At 40.6% G+C, this 18,339-nt stretch overlaps 1 protein-coding gene across 3 annotated transcripts in view; it reads left to right on the forward strand.

Annotated features, from left to right (window-relative positions):
- RIMBP2 (RIMS binding protein 2) overlaps positions 1-18,339 on the forward strand; it is a 136,696-nt gene that overhangs the window by 96,193 nt on the left and 22,164 nt on the right. For all 3 annotated transcript variants that reach the window (XM_010150129.1, XM_010150130.1, XM_010150131.1), the window contains 8 exons: positions 184-388; positions 5,814-5,965; positions 8,749-8,825; positions 9,601-9,710; positions 10,119-10,928; positions 15,037-15,188; positions 15,564-16,031; positions 18,175-18,324. In XM_010150129.1, the coding sequence (XP_010148431.1) occupies positions 184-388; positions 5,814-5,965; positions 8,749-8,825; positions 9,601-9,710; positions 10,119-10,928; positions 15,037-15,188; positions 15,564-16,031; positions 18,175-18,324 (2,124 nt within the window). The remainder of the gene's footprint in view (positions 1-183; positions 389-5,813; positions 5,966-8,748; positions 8,826-9,600; positions 9,711-10,118; positions 10,929-15,036; positions 15,189-15,563; positions 16,032-18,174; positions 18,325-18,339) is intronic.

Here is an 18,339-nt window from a genome sequence, read left to right on the forward strand (position 1 = left end):
GGAGTACTTACATTAATTTTACAGGGCTACTAAAAAGTATCATTCTGAATGTAGGTGAGAATGTATGAGGTGCACAGTGTGATTGCCTATTTATCCCAAATAGTTTGCCTGTCCTGGCTTCCTGATGAGCTATAGCTCATGCTGATCTCAGTCAAATATCTGTGTCATGTCTTGCTTGTGCAGGCCAAGGTCCGAGAGCTAGAGGAGAAATGCCGGACTCAGAGCGAACAATTTAACCTCTTGTCCAGAGAACTGGAGAAGTTTCGACAGCAAGCAGGAAAGATTGACCTCCTGACCAGTAACTCGGTGGCATCCTCAGATATCCCTGGTTCTCCCGGTAAATCTCTATCCCAGTTAATGAATGGAATAGCCACTTCTATAGGCAAAGGTAAGGACCAGCATTTTACTCTGGGTATCTGTAACGAAAAGTGTAAAGAAAAAAAAGAAAAAGATTAATTTATGCCTGTATTGATGTTCTTCAACACAGTACGTGTTTTTCCAAGATCTGTGTTGAACTTTTGCCAGGTCATCTTCTGTTGCCAGAGGCAACTGCTTCTCCTAAGTACACAACTTTGTTAACGATTCATTATTCATAAGATAATTGAAAATATCAAGGCAAGAGTTACCTGAGGACACTTTAAAGTAACTTGTATGTAAATCGTATGCTTGAGCGTGTATTATAACTATGTTGTTACAAAAGCTGAGGAGTGTGCTCACCCATGCTGGAATGGCTTTAACTACCTCTTCTGCAAAGGAACACTTGTCAGGTAATTTCCATTAGTTACAAATTCCCTTAAAGTTGTTTTAAAATAAGTGTGAAGAGGAACTGGAAAAATTAAATATTCTTGACTTTTTTTTAATTTCATCTTCCTAAGCTATGAGAAAAATTCTGAGGCACAGGGCCTAGAAATCACAAATCATTTCCCTATCGTTACAGATGAGCAGTTATTTTCAGTGAAGGGTGCTAAACTCAATGTGAAACCAAGTCAGAAGGAACCAAGGTGACATCCTCCTTTCATTTCACTTCAGTAACTTTGTACTTTGTATGCCTTGGCTTTTTGAACACAAAATTTGAGCTGTTTGCAGTCTTGCCCGCTGTGGTGTATGTTAGTTTATAGGCTTTTCTTGAGCTGCAGGTCTTACCTAAGTGGAAATCAAAGTACACTAAATGGAGAAATCAGAAGGCATTACCTGATAGCCGTAAGAATTTAGTAGAAAGTTCCTTAATATCGACAGGATTAGCTCCTCACGTCTCTAAAGACAGGATTTTCAAAGCAGCAATTAATTTTAAAGGAAAGGTAATGAGGTATTGAAATGTCCTTTAGGCAGCTAGTGATGATCCAGTCTGTATCTCTGGAATTGATCTAAATAGGCCCCAATCCTCAAATAAAAATCAAATAAACTTTTTGAGGTCCTCACTCATTTTCTCCCAAATAACTTATTTTTATTTTTGAAATACTAATGGAAACTGCCTTTAAAAACACTTCAAAATATAACAAACAGAAATCTTCCAAGAACCCATTGACTAAAAATACAGAAAACACAGCTAGTTCTGTACTGAAGCAATTTAAGGGCCTTTTTCTGTAAACCTTTCCTCATAACCTATTGATTTTTAAGTGACTTGGAATTCAGGGCCTGCAGCACTGATGTATAAACATCAGAAATCCTTGGAAATACTCATTCTCAGTATGAATGCGCCGATAACAATAAAGTAATGTTTAAGCAAGTGGGCAGGATTTCTAATTATTGAAATCAACCATTACACAATAACAATGCTAATGCTACAGCAAGTTCTTCAAACCAGAAGTGTAATTATTTTTATTATGTGTGAAGAAGAAAGAACACAAGAAAGGAACACAAGGACAGCTTTCAAAGCAAAGCAAGTGACGGAAATGAGATCAGTTTATGACCAGCTGCTTTGCCTTAATTGGTGATGTTTGAATCTATCAGGAAATTAAATAAACCCAGCCATAATAGATTAGAACATGAAAATTCCACTCTAAACTTATAATACTGTCACAATCAGATACAGAAACCTTAAGATTTATTATTCATCAGATAAAAGGCTCATTTAAATGACCTCTCTAGATAATTTAGATAGTCCATAATGAATCAGCAGTTCCAATAAATAAAATGGAGAGCCTAATTGTACTGCAAGTATGGCCAGAAATGTCTGCTTCTGCTGAGACATTTAAATTGAGTCTGGTGCTCTTCCTTGCCTCTTTCTTTAAAAGGCTGCTCTTCAGATGTCCTTAACAGATACTGGCCAGTCACAGGCAAATAAAGGCCACTTGGAGGGTATATGGATTTTACGAGACTTTACAGACAAAACGCCTGTGGCTTTACGAGGTTCTTCTCTAGTATTTAGAGGAAAAAAAGAGACATTCCTCATTTCTAGAAGCTCCTGCATGTTCTTATGAGCCGACCTCTTGTATTTTTCATTTTTAGCTTTCAGGGTTTTTCAGAGTGCAAATGTAAAAGGAAAGGGGCGCTTTTTTCCCCCCCCCCCTTTTAGTTTCCAGTGATTTAACAAGTTTTAAAACAGGTCTGATTCCTCCACATTCTGTTGTTCCAACCCAGGGACATAAGCGAAACTGCCTTGGATGACCAAGAGAACCTAGTTTGAAATTGTTTCTCGTTTGGGAGGTAAAGTTAGGCCAGTTTTTAAATGCAGCCATTTTTGTCTGTACTCTTCAGAAGCCGCAGAAGTAGACACCCCCTATAGAAATTATCAGGAGATTACAGAGATTCAGGAGGTTTCAGGAGGAAATTGACCACTTGGAGCGAGTCCAGAGGAGGCCACGAAGATGCTCAGAGGGCTGGAGCACCTCTCCTATGACGAAAGGCTGCGAGAACTGGGCTTGTTCAGCCTGGAGAAGAGGAGGCTCCGAGGAGACCTCATTGCAGCTTGCCAGTATCTGAAGGGGGCCTACAAGGGGGCTGGGATAGGACTTTTTACAAGAGCCTGTAGTGATCGGACAAGGGGTAATGGGTATAAATTGAAATCAGGGAGGTTTAGATTAGATATCAGGAAGAAATTCTTCCCGGAGAGGGTGGTGAGGCACTGGGACAGGTTGCCCAGAGAAGCTGTGGATGCCCGATCCCTGGATGTCTTCAAGGCCAGGCTGGATGTGGCTTTGAGCAACCTGGTCTAGTGGAAGGTGTCCCTGCCTGTGGCAGGGGGGTTGGAACTAGATGATCTTTAAGGTCCCTTCCAACCCTAACCATTCTATGATTCTATGAAAGTGCTTCATGCACAATGAATCTCAATTTTGCTTTTTGCAAGGGCGTTGCTTGATGATACTTGTGTTTATATTTCTGAATCCAGCTGTGACTCTGCACACCTAGAATCAGCATGAATTTATGGTGTGATGTTTAAGCATCTGATGACCTTTTTAAGAACTCTGCTGTATAGAATACACAGGAATGAATTGCTAACGTTGTATCATATGGCTTGCCCAAAAACCTGTTCTTTCCAGTTTATTGCATATTTTACAATACCTTGAAGATGCAGTTAGTTTTAAGCTGTTTTAAGTAATAGACGACATTGCGGTCCCAGATAAAATCAGTCCCACAGCATGGGAAAGAGCCATAGAAGCTTCTGTTATTTCACACACCTTTAAATAAAGAGACAGGCGCTGATGGCATCCAGTGCAGATTTTACTGAGCAGGGAGATGTTACATGGCACAAGTGGCCAAACGAACAGAGAAATTGAGGACACTGAACGCAGCAGTAAGTCCAGTTGCCAAGACAGATCCATTTTGCATAGCTAGATTTGGAGCAGAAGCTGTATTTCCACATACATTGATGGATACAGGTATAGAATGACTCTGATGGGAAGTGAGGTATGGAAGTAGGCTGTATCTAGTTATGAGCACCATCTGGAGCCCTAGATGTGTCCAGTCACACGATGCAATTACAACTGCCACACGGTTTTCTCTCCTGTGTATTAAGGACTCAAGGTAAATTTTATGTACCCAGTTTTACATGTGAAAAAAAGACAGTTGAATATCTTCCAGCATCTTGATATTCCTGGAGCTCCTGATGATGTGTGTTCCTAACCTGGTTACCATATGTACACAAAGCAAAAGCTATATTGTCCAAGAATCTTTCTCCACATTTTGTATGCAGTGCAACTAATTTAATAACAAAGCCTGAAAAATCCAGGAGGTATGAGACCAAACAGCAGTTTTCTCTGAATGAATAATCACAGTTGGACCAATTATTTATAGGCTTGGCGCTGACAAGCTGATATGGCAAGCACATTAACAACAAACAGAAGGAGCTAAATTGGCTAAAGGTTTCTGAACGGGGATGACTCTTCTGTTATATATGTGAGAAAGGTTCCAAGAATAAAAAATGTGCCCTTTTCCAGCCTGGGGATTGCTGTAAGCGGGCTGGCTGTAATTAATCTTTTGTATGATGACTTGTATATTTCCCTGCTGTCAGTGTTCTTAAGCTATCCTGCTGTAAATTACAGCGAGGCAGAGAAGATTATTCACACTGGACTAAGGAGTACACCAGAAAAACCCTCTGATGATATGTTTTGGAGCTTATTCTCCTGTGCAATATGAATAAAGAGGTTCCACTGACAATTCCTGGTGATGTGTGTCTGGGAAGTTTGCAGTTCAGTAGCAAAACTGAATTGCTGTCCAGACTTCTGGCAGAACTGGAGAGGAAATGCTGAACCTACACATATCCAGGGTTTGAAAAACTAGAGCATAGGCTCACTATGTTAATGAGAGCAAGAGAAAGTAGGAGGCACTCTGGATATCTGATTGTGTCAGCAACACCCGAGACTCTGTGCTTTGCTGTAACTTCTGCTGATGCTGCAAGTATAATTAGGCTCAGTTTACAATTTCCTGCTTGTTTTCATGTGCTCTGGGGACTAAGCTAGCAGCAAAGGGAAAAATGTAGAAGTATTTTATATTACACCTTATTAGTCTCTCTTGCAATCTTGATCAAGTTCTTTTTACTTGTCTCCCTCACCCTTAGACCAGGGTTTCACTTGAGTCAGTTGGAGATTAGTGTTCAGCCTCTGGTAAGGCTGCCTCCCTAGGTCCTTTAAATGTGCGGTATAAACTGCCTTTTCCTTTTTATTTCTAATTGCTTTCAAAAAGCAAAAAAAACCCCACTCAAAAAGCATTTCTGGAGATTTGTTTCTTTTTCCTACTCTGTCTTCTGTTTTTTAGAAACTGGAGAGATGGCACTGTGGTCAAATTACATGGTTTAGTACTGGTGTTGAGGAATTCTTAAGAAATATGATTCAGGGGCTCTTAGAACTTACTGCCCTGCAAAAAGCCAAACCACTTCCCTTCATTTCAAAATGAGTATCCTGCCAACTAAATTAATAGGTAATAATTAATTAATAAGCATTTTGGTTGCTTTCTTAGGAGATAAATGCACAACTCGATTCTACTTTCCAGTATACAGCAGAGAAGGGTTCCAACAGCAGCTTTGTGGTGCTGGGCCTGTTAAACAGGATCTCAAATAACTTCTCTAAAAACATCAAGGTGCTCAGAACAAAGATCAACATTTTTTCATTAGGGGATAATTTAACTTGATTTTCTGAATACCTTCATTTTCTACACTGTGTTCCATTACATATTGTTGACTTAGATAATTTACTGAAAGGCTGGAAACTAGTACTCTTAGCTACTTCTATGCTCTGCAGTCTACCTACCTTAGTCTCTTTTTAGAATGATTTCTAACAGGAGGAGAAAATAACTCACTGCTTCTTATTAGTTGGCAGTGTTTCTGCTTGACAGCAATTACTTATTTTCGCATGTGTTTTGGTTTTGTTCACTGCCAGGTCATGAAAGTCCTTCTGGAAGTCGTTGTGTGATTTCAGAGTTTATACGACCCCTTCAAATATCTGGAGATAAACCAGAACAATTGTCTGTCAAACCTACATTCCTGTCCAAGTCACGATCTGGTACCCCAAGATGCAGATTTGATTCAGACGTGAGTCTTTTTAAATTTGTTACTGAAAATGCGTGTTATAGGGCCAAGACTTCTCCAGGGGATGCAGGCTGATCCACCTGCTTTTAAAAAGTCAAAACATGAATGTTCTCATTTTCTGAGACAACTTGGGAACATGATCAGTGGGAATTTAACTGACATTTTCAAAGAAGTCTCGGCTGATATCCTAGTTACACAGCATAAAAGCCTTCTGTGAGAACCTCAGCCTTCAGTGGTGCGTTCAGAGCTTTGTACCGCTTCTCTGCGGGAAGTCAGCGTTTCTGTTTTGGCATATTTTGGCATAACCTGCCTGTGTTATGCGGGTTTATTATTATTTTATTATATCTACCAAAAGGTGTGACTTTGATACAGCCTGGGCAAACGGACGAGAAATGCCATGCAATGCCCTGTCCAGGCAGGTATGGTCTGACAAAGAAGGAGCTGATTCTGCAGGGCTTGTTCTTTGTCTGCCTTTCATGACATATGAACCTTCTCACTACGACCAGGCTGATACCACCTGCTAACAGCAGTTTCCAGCACACTCTCCTAAACGGATTTTGAGCCTGCAATCTAGAAGTGAAAGTTGCAGGATGTTGTCCCTAAATTCTTCCACCAGTCAACTTCAAAGCTTGTTTGTGATTGTACTTTTGAAAGGTTCTGTTCTTCCTTTCTTAGAAAGGATTCCTAGTTTTCCATAGAATTGTAGTAGAAAGCCAATGGGAATCTCAGAAGAGCTTTACAATGGTGCAATAGCAAGTTGGTTGTTGATATTTAGGACAAATGTTAAATATAAGGAGGTACAGGGCACACTTTGAAAACTTTATTAAAGGTTATTATTTTCCATTAAATACTGCAAGCTTATTTTATATGAGCCAACAGCCATGAGGAAAGCATCTTTGGATTTTTCCCTTCACCTTACAGTCCTGAATCCCATTCTTGATCTTTAGAGAAGTAAATAAATTGGAACTGTGTGCATTTTCTCTATTTTGTATTCATTGCTACTGAACCTGTGAAAGTTGATAGAATCAGCATGGTTTTAAACGGATCGCAATCCTGAGTGTCGACAGAACATGAGATTCCTGTATAGTTGGAATTCCATGGGTATATCTAAGGATTATCCACAAATAAATATATGTGTATATTTATGTGTAGCAGCATTACTGAAAAGGGGGAACATTCACTGCATTTTGAAGTGCCACCAAAAAAGCAGCCTGAAGTAGTCAAACGAGAAAAAGCAGCTTAGCAGCACAACTTAGGGAAGCAGAACTAACAGAGATTCCTGTATAGTTGGAATTCCATGGGTATATCTAAGGATTATCCACAAATAAATATATGTGTATATTTATGTGTAGCAGCATTACTGAAAAGGGGGAACATTCACTGCATTTTGAAGTGCCACCAAAAAAGCAGCCTGAAGTAGTCAAACGAGAAAAAGCAGCTTAGCAGCACAACTTAGGGAAGCAGAACTAACAGCAAGGAACAGTAGAAGTGCATGTCAAATTTAATTCCCTTTTTCTATTATTTTTGAGTTATCTCTCACTGAGAATGTCAAGCCCTCTTTCGCAGAATTGTTCGTTGTGTGCCTTCTAGAGTGTAATTACGTGATACACACTTACATTATGCAAGCTCACAGAAATTAAGCTCCATTATTTTTTTAGAGGTATCCAGACCCAGGGGGAGAGTGTATGAATAAAATCTGAAAATGGAGCATAATTCCGTGAAGTCTGAAACTAAAAAAATTATACTCTGCAAAACTGTATCCGTAACCTCTCTGGTTTTTATTAGTACCAAAATCTTCTAGAATAAGCATTATTGGGTTAGTTATGAGCTTTGTGACATGCCCCTAAAAAGGTATTATGCTGATAACCCTTGAAAATTTACCTGCATCCCCAAATGCTACACAGGGAAGGATACCTGTCTGCTGACTATTATTGTCCTTCTCACAGGAAGTGGAGTGTTGGTGGAATCGTGTGTCCAATAGTAGTATATAGGAGTAGTAGTAGAATAGTAGTCCAGTTTTTGGACAATTTGCCTTATTTGATCCCACTGTTTAGCCTAGTATAGATATATACCTATATATAGATATAGATGTATATGGTACCTAGTGCAGAACTAAAATAGGCGGAGCCTGTGTTGTTTCAGCACCACAATTTAATCTCCAGGTTTTGTAGACCAGATTTGTAATGGAATAAACATGTGGCTTTGCAGAACTGAATTAAATATGATGGCAAATTCAGAGGAACTATATTATTTCTTTCAGTTAGTGGGAAGAGTGGACTTCAACAGATGCTGCTGCTGTGGATTGGATTGGCAAGGGGGTATATTTTATGTGACACTCATTGTTTCCAAGTGTTTGGAAGTTCACACTTGCACCAGCTCTGAAACTCAGCATTTGTCTTAAGTACTTAGTGACTGCTATCAGGTTTCTACTATCGTTTTCTGATTAAAATATTAGGGTATCACCCTAGGTTGTCTGTGTGGTCGTATAGCTGTACTACATCCAGAAACACTAGGCATATCAGTTACAACAGGTCATTGTGGAGTAACTGGGTTTACTGTGCTTTAACGAAGACTTTAGTAACAACTCAGTCAGGAGGGTGAGGTGGTCAGTGAGACTGGTATGGTTGAGTTGTGCCTATTTGTTCGGTTCCATGTTAGAATATAACCTTTTTTTTTTTAAAGAAAATAAATCTTGCATGTTCACTCTCTGATTCATATCGCCTGTCAGGCAAATATTGCGTGCCTCTTTTTGAAGTCACCCTGTATTTATTTTTTTGTCTCTACAGATGGATAATGATCAGAATTCCAATACCTCAAAGCAGAGATATTCTGGGAAAGTCCATCTTTGCATTGCCCGTTATAGGTAATAAAACCAGCTAATTCCATATGTAATATATATATTTGTAACATTTGGTTTTGCTCCACTTCTATTCATGCACTTAACTATGACCTGGAACCAACGTTAGTGATAGCAGACCCCTTTCCTATTTGCACTGGCTACAAAGTAGTGTCATTTCTTTGTGCTTTAATTGTCAGGAAATATTTCATTAATATTAAGATCCATTAATATTTCAGATATAAATTACTATTAGAATAAAAATTTCTGTGGCTAACAATTTCTCTCAGGATAGGTATGGATTTAAATACCTTATAAGAATTTTTTGTCTATGAGTAGGTTGTTTTAGCTGTAACTTACTAGTTTGTCTTTATTTAACTTGTCTCTGTTGAAGTTAATAAACATGTAAAACACTGCTATATAAAATCAACGGAATACAGGGACTGGAAAAGACCCCTACAAGTGAATTTTCTTTAACTGACTTGAAAAAATGAAGATTTTAGCTGTTGTATTCCAAGAGACCTAAGTGTGAAATGTGTAAGTAAATCCTACAAAAAAGGATGTGAGTTTGTGTATAGTGCCTGAGTGAATAGGTTGTGTTTCATGGCAGCCTGCTGGCAATACAGTTCACAACAACACATTTACCTAGACTCCACTCGGAATGTATGTTTCCGAAGGTATGACAAAGGACTGAACGGAGGAATTGCCTTCCTGTGCAGCCCTAGGTCTGTACACCTTTTTCTGATGAGCTGTGTGGGCGTTTAAGTGAACACACATGTTTTCAATCTGTACCCCGTTGCAGTTACAACCCTTTCGATGGACCAAATGAAAATCCAGAAGCAGAGCTCCCTCTTACGGCAGGAAAGTACCTTTATGTGTATGGAGATATGGACGAAGACGGCTTCTATGAAGGTATTTTTTTTAAATCTGAGGATTCATGCAGATTCAAATCAGTTCATCTCTCAGACATGCTCCCAATTCTTTCCTTCATCTACTACCAAATCAGTTGCTAAAATTACCCCTATCATCATTGTGTTAATTAACAGAGTTTCTGCACCAGCAAAGCCTCTCCTTGCAGGCATAGCTAATTATCAGATATTTTACATTGTCAGCTTTTCCTACTGGCAAGATTTAGGTTGACAAGAAAGCTTACTGGCAGTTCCGGTGTTTTTGCCTCACAGAACCTTTACATTTTCAAACTGGGAAAGTTGTTTATGTACAGTTTTCACTTATATCTTCTTCCTTGTCCACTTGCAAGGCATTGACATGCAAGAGATACACACTTCCAAGGATTTTAATGGCATTGTTCTTTCTCACCAGGGGAACTTCTAGATGGACAAAGAGGACTAGTCCCTTCAAATTTTGTGGATTTTGTTCAAGACAATGAGACCCGGTTATCAAGCACATTAAGCAGTGAACAAGATCAGAATTTTATCAACCATTCGGGTCCCACTTTGGAAGGAGATCTCTTGGAGATAAGTCCACCAACTCACATAGACTCTAGTGTAATCAGCAATGGCGCAGGGACTCTGGATGTGAACATTGATGAAATTGGAGAAGACATTGTGCCTTATCCTAGAAAAATCACCCTTATTAAACAACTAGCCAAAAGTGTCATTGTGGGCTGGGAGCCACCGGTAGTGCCACCCGGATGGGGAACCATTAGCAGCTACAATGTTCTGGTTGACAAAGAAGTACGGATGAACATAGCCTTGGGAAGCAGAACAAAAGCTCTTATAGAAAAGCTTAACATTTCTGCTTGTACATACCGAATATCAATTCAGAGCATTACAAACAAGGGTAACTCAGATGAACTGCAGTGCACTTTGTTAGTTGGGAAGGATGTCATAGTAGCCCCCTCTAATCTTAAAGTGGACAATATAACCCAGATTTCTGCTGAGCTGTCCTGGCTCCCTACAAATAGTAATTACAGTCATGTGATCTTTCTTAATGAAGAAGAATTTGACATTGTCAAGGCTGCTAGCTACAAGTACCATTTTTTTAATTTGAAACCCAATATGGCCTACAAGGTGAAGGTCATGGCAAAGCCCCATCAGATGCCCTGGCAGCTTCCCTTGGAACAACGAGAGAAAAAGGAAGCCTTTGTGGAATTTTCTACGTTGCCAGCAGGTTTGATATTTTTCTCCCAAAAACTCTCCAGTTAAGTTTCTCTGAAAATTCTACATAAATTAATCTAACCTTTAGCTTTATGCTGTAAACCCTGTCACATTCATGAGCAGACTGTGGATTATTGGGTTGCTTTATGGTATCTAATGTTGATTCCTGTCCTGCATTATTCTCTTCTTTGTTCCCGGGTAAGGACTGAAGGATTTATAGAAGATAAATGAGGGAAAGCCATGCTTATCATCATCACAAATCACACGCTAAGTGTTTTATCAGCTTAATCTCCATTTGTGTTTAATTTGTCCAGTTACAGTATTTCTGGAAGCAATTTATTTTCATTGGTGTGAACAAAAGTGATAAGTTACTAACAAACAGTTATCACTTCTGACATGTTATTTGTGTGTTGTGTGTCCTAAAGCACTTTTTACAGGGATGATCCAGCCCTTTTCTGTAATGAAGAACAACACAGACATCTTAAAGAACTGCATGGTCACTTAGGGGATGTAAATACATTTTGGTTGGGAAGCTGTAGTCGCATTGCACAATTTGAATTTGTAAAGGTAACAAGTTGGTCGTGTTTTAGAAAGCCCGAGGTTTTCTCCCATATTGCTTTTACATTAGGAATGTTGATAAGTGTTACTGGTCATTTCCTAGTATTTAAGAACAGTGAAGTAATGTTGAAAATTTACAGCTGAAATAATGTAGTGCATTTAAAGGGTAATCTCATCATTTTGGGATTGTATGGCAGTACCTGAAAAATTTGAACATCTCTCCTTATCGATCCATCTCACCGAGGTCATCTACCTAAGGACAAGTAGAAGCATCCTTAGAAATTCTCTGAATGCCCCTGAAGCAGGGACAGTTGAGTACAAGTTCCTCCTGGCGAGTGAAGTTTCAATAGCAGGTGCTGTGCTACGGCTTGGTTGACTCCCTGCTGGGGTGTGATTCTAGCAAAGGGGCGGGAATTAGTTCTGGTCTCTTCCTTGGCTTGCGTGCTTCATGTAAGGAGACATGCCAGCAACACTGGCAGAAGAGAGCGGCAATAGGTACGCTTGTGTGTCTGCTGCCTTTGGTGCTGTTGATCTATAGTTTCTGTAAGAACGTCCTCAGCTCAGGCACGTACTCTTTGGTCTAAATCACTTCAGTGAGGTAAGTGGTAGTGCAATTGCAGAATCTGCTAGGAGGGGGAGCATTTTAAACTTTGTGTGTGTTCAGTGGGAGTTGGGAGATGCTGCCTGGATGGTGGCTTGAACTTGTTAGAGATACTGACTTTGTTATTGGGGAAAGGCCTTTCAAGGGAGGTTTTTCAGGCCAAACACTTGACATGCTGCATCTCCCTCTAGTTGCTGAACTATGCTAAAGCAGTGAATGAGCCGTTCTCTGTTGAGGAGCCATCTCTGCTTTTAGATGCAGAGATCCCAGAATCTTTGCCACCACTTCATTTCACAGAGAGCATTTTCACAAAAGCACATCAGGTTTTTGCTGTGGCATAGCCAAATAAAATAACAACAGCTGAAGTGATTAGAGGCTGATGGTTGTATTTCAAAAGTCGTTGAAACAGAGGGTTTACCCGTGAAATCAGTCAGGAATGGGAGTTAACATCCCCGTGTGTCATGTTTTACTCTTGCAAGTATTACTGGCTTCGAGTAATCACATCACTCTTCCAAATGGCAGTTGACGAAGTTAAAAGAAAATAGAGAAGGTGTCTTTAATGTGACTATTATTATTTTTTCTCTCAGACTCCGGATAATTTTTCCACTTAATTACCTTCAGTTGATGTACCTTGTAAGGGACACGTTTCAAAGCTGAATTTAGGGTATGCCGATGGAGCAGTAAGATATTCTGTGTGAAGGGAAGCTTTTGTTACTGTGCCTCTCTAGAATGTGCAGAGGGGTGGGTGATGTCACATAGACCTTCACTTGCGGTGACTGTCAGGTTTAGCAGACAGTGCAGCGTGAAGGGCAACACAACCGGCCACAGGCCGCTGCTAACGGCTGTACCGGTGTTCTAATGGCTTCAGAAACGTCTACCAATGGGTACATGTGCTCGCTTTGTTTGAAACTGAGAAGCTCTCCTCTTTACTAATGGGTTCAGTGATACATTTCTAGAAAAGGTTACCATCAGCTGCTTACCCCACAGGAGGGGATCAGTGAATATTTTAAAATTTTCACACTGTATCAGTCTCAGGGGGAGTTTAGGAATATCTCAAGCAAAAATGAACTTCAGATAACTGCTCACTTTTCAAAGCCAGAGAGAGAGAGACGTTGCCTGAAAAATACAGGACAATTAGAGGTCACCGTTTTGTTTTTCTCTGTGCATAGTTATATCACGCTTTGCATGGTTTATACTTGAAAACACATGGCTTCCTGTCAGACCAAAGCTGGGTGACAGCTCTGTAGTAGCTGAGCGATTGAAGTCTTTGATACATCAAAGCATTAGGATTGCTTAAGTTAAAATAAAAGTAGATCTCTCTTGGGTGCTCAGATCTAAAAATAGACATAAGTATGCACAGGTATCCCACCAATGGGACTGTTACTCTTTTTTAGCTAATTTAGATAATAAATTCATGAAGACTAAACTGTAGCAACATTTTGAAACAAACATTTATGCTGATGGCCAAGGCCATCGAGAGTAATTTCCCATTTAATGATGAGGGAAAATAGCAACCATCCTGACCCTTTGGCATTACAGTTAATTAAATCTGTCTCTCTTGCAGCCTGTGAAGGTCGAGATAGACTCTGGGGATTGTTGGGTTTTGGGAGAACGGAAGGATGGTGACTTCCCTGCAGGAGCAGATGAATATTATTGTCATAGACACGATACTGGAGTAGATCAGGTGCATTCTTGTGAACTGAGGAGCTTTGCTGGATCGGGAGTGCTGGCTGTCAATAAAATAGGATGATCAGGGAATCTGAAATTCAATCCTGAATCAAAATGTATATATTGGCGAAGAATAGTATTAGGTCAGTTTGCATATTTTGGCCTTGCAAATTAAAAATACATTATAGGTACAAGGGATGGTATAGGGGAAAATTTCATGTTGTGCCTGTAGTGTTCAGAACATGGCCACGTTTTCATTTCAGTGCCCACCAGAGGATGAAATTCAGTGACAGTGAACTACTGAAATCCATTGACGGTTTGCCAGCAGATCTGGAGGCTGAGGCTTGTGTGATATTTACACTTGTATCATGATCTCTTTGGTACCAATGAATACAGACAGTTAAAATATTTGTAGCGTTTTTGCTAGATGAACAGATATTGGTTGTGCTTAGTTCACTGGCAAAAGCAAACTCACAGCAGGCAAGGTTTCTGTTCTCCCACCTCTTACCCAGCGACGGCTGGAGCTGAACCCTGCTTCTGAAATGTTTTAGCATGAAACAGCAGGATGCCTGAAATATTAATGAGCTAATAATCTCTATGATATTTTTATCTTGGCTTTCTGTCCAAAGTGCGCTATTTATAGTAGGGTGATAGTATCTTTTAATTAGGGATGTGCTCAGTGTGCTATTACACTACCATACTGTAAATGCCTGAAAAGGTTAGTAGGTGTATTTTTTCTTCAGTGCAGAGAAAAGACCGAGTCCTTTAAAAGCAACGTGCTGCTGGTTGAAAAGGTTAAAGTTTCCACTTGCAGTCCACATTGCACCCATGTGCCCCATAAATCGTGACTTGGAGCCACTGACAGTCCAGAGAGGCAGAGTTTGAAACTGATTTCTGAGTACACGGTATGCCTTCAGTACAAAGATAGATACCAAAAAGTCATTTGTTGTCACCTGCAGCAGTTTTCCACTAAGTTCCACTCCTGGGCATTTTTCTGTTAACATCTGCATTCAGAGTAAATAGGGATAAAAATAGGTCCAGAGCAAGTTGCATGTACTTGCAAAGAAACACAGCTTAGTTAGTGGCTGTAGGCTGAGGGTCAGTTCCTGGCTCCATGACCTGCAGAGTGTATGCTTCTGGTTTTGCATAGTAACTGCAATAAGGATGTTTCTTCTTCTTTAAAAAAAAAATTTAAAATTGCTTTGAGATCTGTAGTTTCCACATGGCAGGTATATCCGTTGACGTACATACTTCTGATCAAAGGCTCAAGAGTCACCAGTCTCGTCTTTCTTAGGTCCTCCAGCTCCACCTCAAGAGGTTACTGTACGGGCTGGGTCCAGTCCAGCAACCATCCAGGTGTCCTGGAAACCACCAACGCTGACAGCAACAGGCACCTCCCATGGTGCCAACGTCACGGGCTATGGTGTCTACGCTAAAGGTCAGCGGGTGAGTTCTCCCTCCAGGTTGCAGTGACCACCTGCATTAGGTGAATTTCAGCTGGCAGGTAAAGGCAACAATAAACATGTGGCAGCTCTTGAATGTGTGCAGGGTTTTCTCAGCTTTCAGCAGAACCTACTCCTTTGCTGGGCAGAACTTGCTCATCAGCCTCCTTTCCATAGGCACTTAAGCTTTTGGACAAACGGGCTGAAAGGATTAATGACAACTGGTGCTAATTGGTGTGGAGCCCTCATGTGGGCTCTTGTAGCCCGCTCTGTGTGGGCAATAATTCGTTCCACTTAAGACTTCGAGGTTGTACTATAGTGGGGTTGAGGGGAAGGAAACATGTCTTCATGCTAGTAAGCTGCTTGTTTGTGTATGCAGGTGGCGGAGGTGATCTTCCCAACAGCAGAGAACACGCTGGTGGAGCTCATGAGACTAAGGAGTTTGGAAGCAAAGGAAGTCACTGTTCGAACACTCTCTGCACAAGGGGAATCAGTGGACTCTTCTGTTGCTGCCATTCCATCTGACCTACTGGTGCCTCCAACCCCTCACCCCAGAACTGCTCCCAAATCTAAGCCATTAGCAAGTGCCGGAGCCCCAGAAACCAAAGAAGAACACTTAGGTCCACATTTAAAAATGGATGAGTCATGGGAGCAGACTCGTTCGGCATCCCCTGTTCATGGACACATGCTTGAGCCACCTGCCCCTAATTTTCACAGCCCACTTCAGGGGAGGAGGTCCCCATCGCCTAACCGAATACTCCCACAACCTCAAGGCACACCTGTCCCACATACTGTCGCAAAAGCCATGGCAAGAGAAGCAGCACAACGAGTTGCAGAGAGCAACAGGGTAAAGGCAAGCTTTTTCTTAAGGCTTTTTTGGTCTGGCTTTATTCGTTGTGGCACTTTCCATCAAAGAATTTTTTCCTCATGTGCTTTAATGAGCAGCTAATCATTCCTAACCCCTGAAGATCTGTAGTTTGAGAAGCAGCAGTGTGCTAAAATGCTGTGCCATCTTCCACAATTATACTTGTAACCACAGAGAACATTGATCAGCCTTTGATCGGCATAGAAACGCCATAACATTGCTAGAATGTTGTCCCCAAAAATGCAGAGCCTTACTTCTGCAAAAAAAAATCATAATCATCAAAGTTTATTCTTGAACCCTGCAGGAGTGTAAGGGAGGCTTCTGCCTGCAGGAGAGAAGTCATCCAAGTACTGAAATACTTTGAAAGAGATGAAAGATTAAAAATGGGTCTGGAAATAGGCAGGTAGACAAAAGCCCTGAGCAGACTTACTGTAAAAGCTGATCTTTCAGACAGTTTACAAGATGAGAACAGAGTCTCATTTTTATAAAGGAATCTAACCAGCAGTCAGATAAGAGACATGTTTGTGTTCTAAACCCATCTCCTTTTCAAAATAGCAAATGAAAGTTAGATGCAAGTAAAGTACTATTTTGTATGCTGCCGTGGATCCACAGGACATGTGACATGTTTACCCTCCAAGAGTTCCCCTTTCTCGGTGCTACACCTTCGCAGATGTTTACAAACGCTTCGGCACAGCTGCCATGCGGAAGCTTTTCATTGCAGCTCCTTTAGTAGCTGCTAGAAGCATCGCTGCCCAAAAGAGACTCCCTGGTTTTGAGCCCATTATGCCTTGTGGCTGATGTGGTGATTCAGATGTTGGCTAGTTAAGTTAAATCCCATATTTGAGGCTCTTGGGTCAGCACAGTTGATGCATATGCATCCTGACAACGTGCTCTGGTTTTCCTACCCAAGCGTGCAATATTTAAATACTCCCGGTGCCCTCGGCGGTTACTTATCATCACAAGCTGCTCACAAATGTCTGTTGCTTGTTTCAAGCTCCAGTGTCACTTTTTTCATACACTCTCTTGGTGCTTATCTGGCAGTCATCAGTTGTTATGTCCAGTCTCTCATCTCCCATTGTATCTCCAAAATAACTCCATTAATTTGGACAGTTCACACATGTCTTAACAGCCCCAACTTACTGACTGTCCCTGTTCTGGGACGGAATTGAGCCGGTGGGTGATGATACAGCTTTTGGGAAGCTGAATAATTCTGAATCAATAAGGTCTGGTTAAATACGTTGATATGCATATGTATATTTCTTCCTTTTCTTTATAAATAAAGCAAACTGAAATAAATGTAATAGAGGGAGAAAAAGCAATTAGTTTATATGGCACTCTGAGATGAAAGTTGATTTAACAACCATGTAGGGATAGAGAGCTGAAATACTTTTTCTGGTTTGGAAAATTGCTGACATAACATATGCTCTGAACCATGTTTAATTACATTAATTTTAGTGATGCTTGAAATGTTTAATTCAGGGATCTAGACAGAAGTTTACAGATGGATTCATTATAAATGAAATCATATTCTGCCAATGATAACTGTCATGTTTAGTCTCCAGGAGCAGAGAATCTTCCCTTGCAGTAGGCTGCTGCGGAAGAAGCTGTGTCTTCTCCCAGCCCTTTATTGAGCCTTTTAGATGGCTCATGGTTACTGTCGTGAGAACAAGCAGCAGAATTCAGTAGCTGAGAGTAAGAGTCACCTCAGAGCACAGGAAAAGCATGAAGTCTCCTTATATAGCTTTTTTCATACTGAGGTCAAAAATGCTGTAGCGGCTAGATCCTCTGCTAATCCTCTGCCGAGGGGAAATTATTGTCTTCCTTAGCAGTTGCTGACTGTAGAGTACTGCGAATTTTGACATCAGCGGTACTGGGAAGAAAGCTAGCAGCTGAGTTGATGGTCACATAAAAGCATATAATTGTTTATGAGCAAGCGTAATACAACAAGCAAAAACTTCTTGAAAACTCCTGAAAGGTTGTGGTCAGGGAAACTAACGTTGCTATAAACCATGAGCATATTTACATGTTGTGCTCTTGACTCCTTACGTCTTATATTTGCCATTTCTTCCATTGGTTGCAGGAACAAGTCTGCTTCACAATTTTCCATTTTTTGTTGCTTTCCTAGATGGAGAGGAGGAGTGTTTTTAGTGAAAGGAGTAATGCAGCGCAGTACGCTAACTCAGATGATGAGGAGGATGGCTACGATTCTCCTAATGTCAAAAGAAGGGGGGCATCCGTCGATGATTTCCTGAAAGGGTCAGAACTTGGAAAACAAGTAAGTAGGCTGGTC

Source organism: Eurypyga helias, unplaced genomic scaffold (assembly GCF_000690775.1).
Source record: "Eurypyga helias isolate BGI_N326 unplaced genomic scaffold, ASM69077v1 scaffold8124, whole genome shotgun sequence".
NCBI lineage: Eukaryota > Metazoa > Chordata > Aves > Eurypygiformes > Eurypygidae > Eurypyga > Eurypyga helias.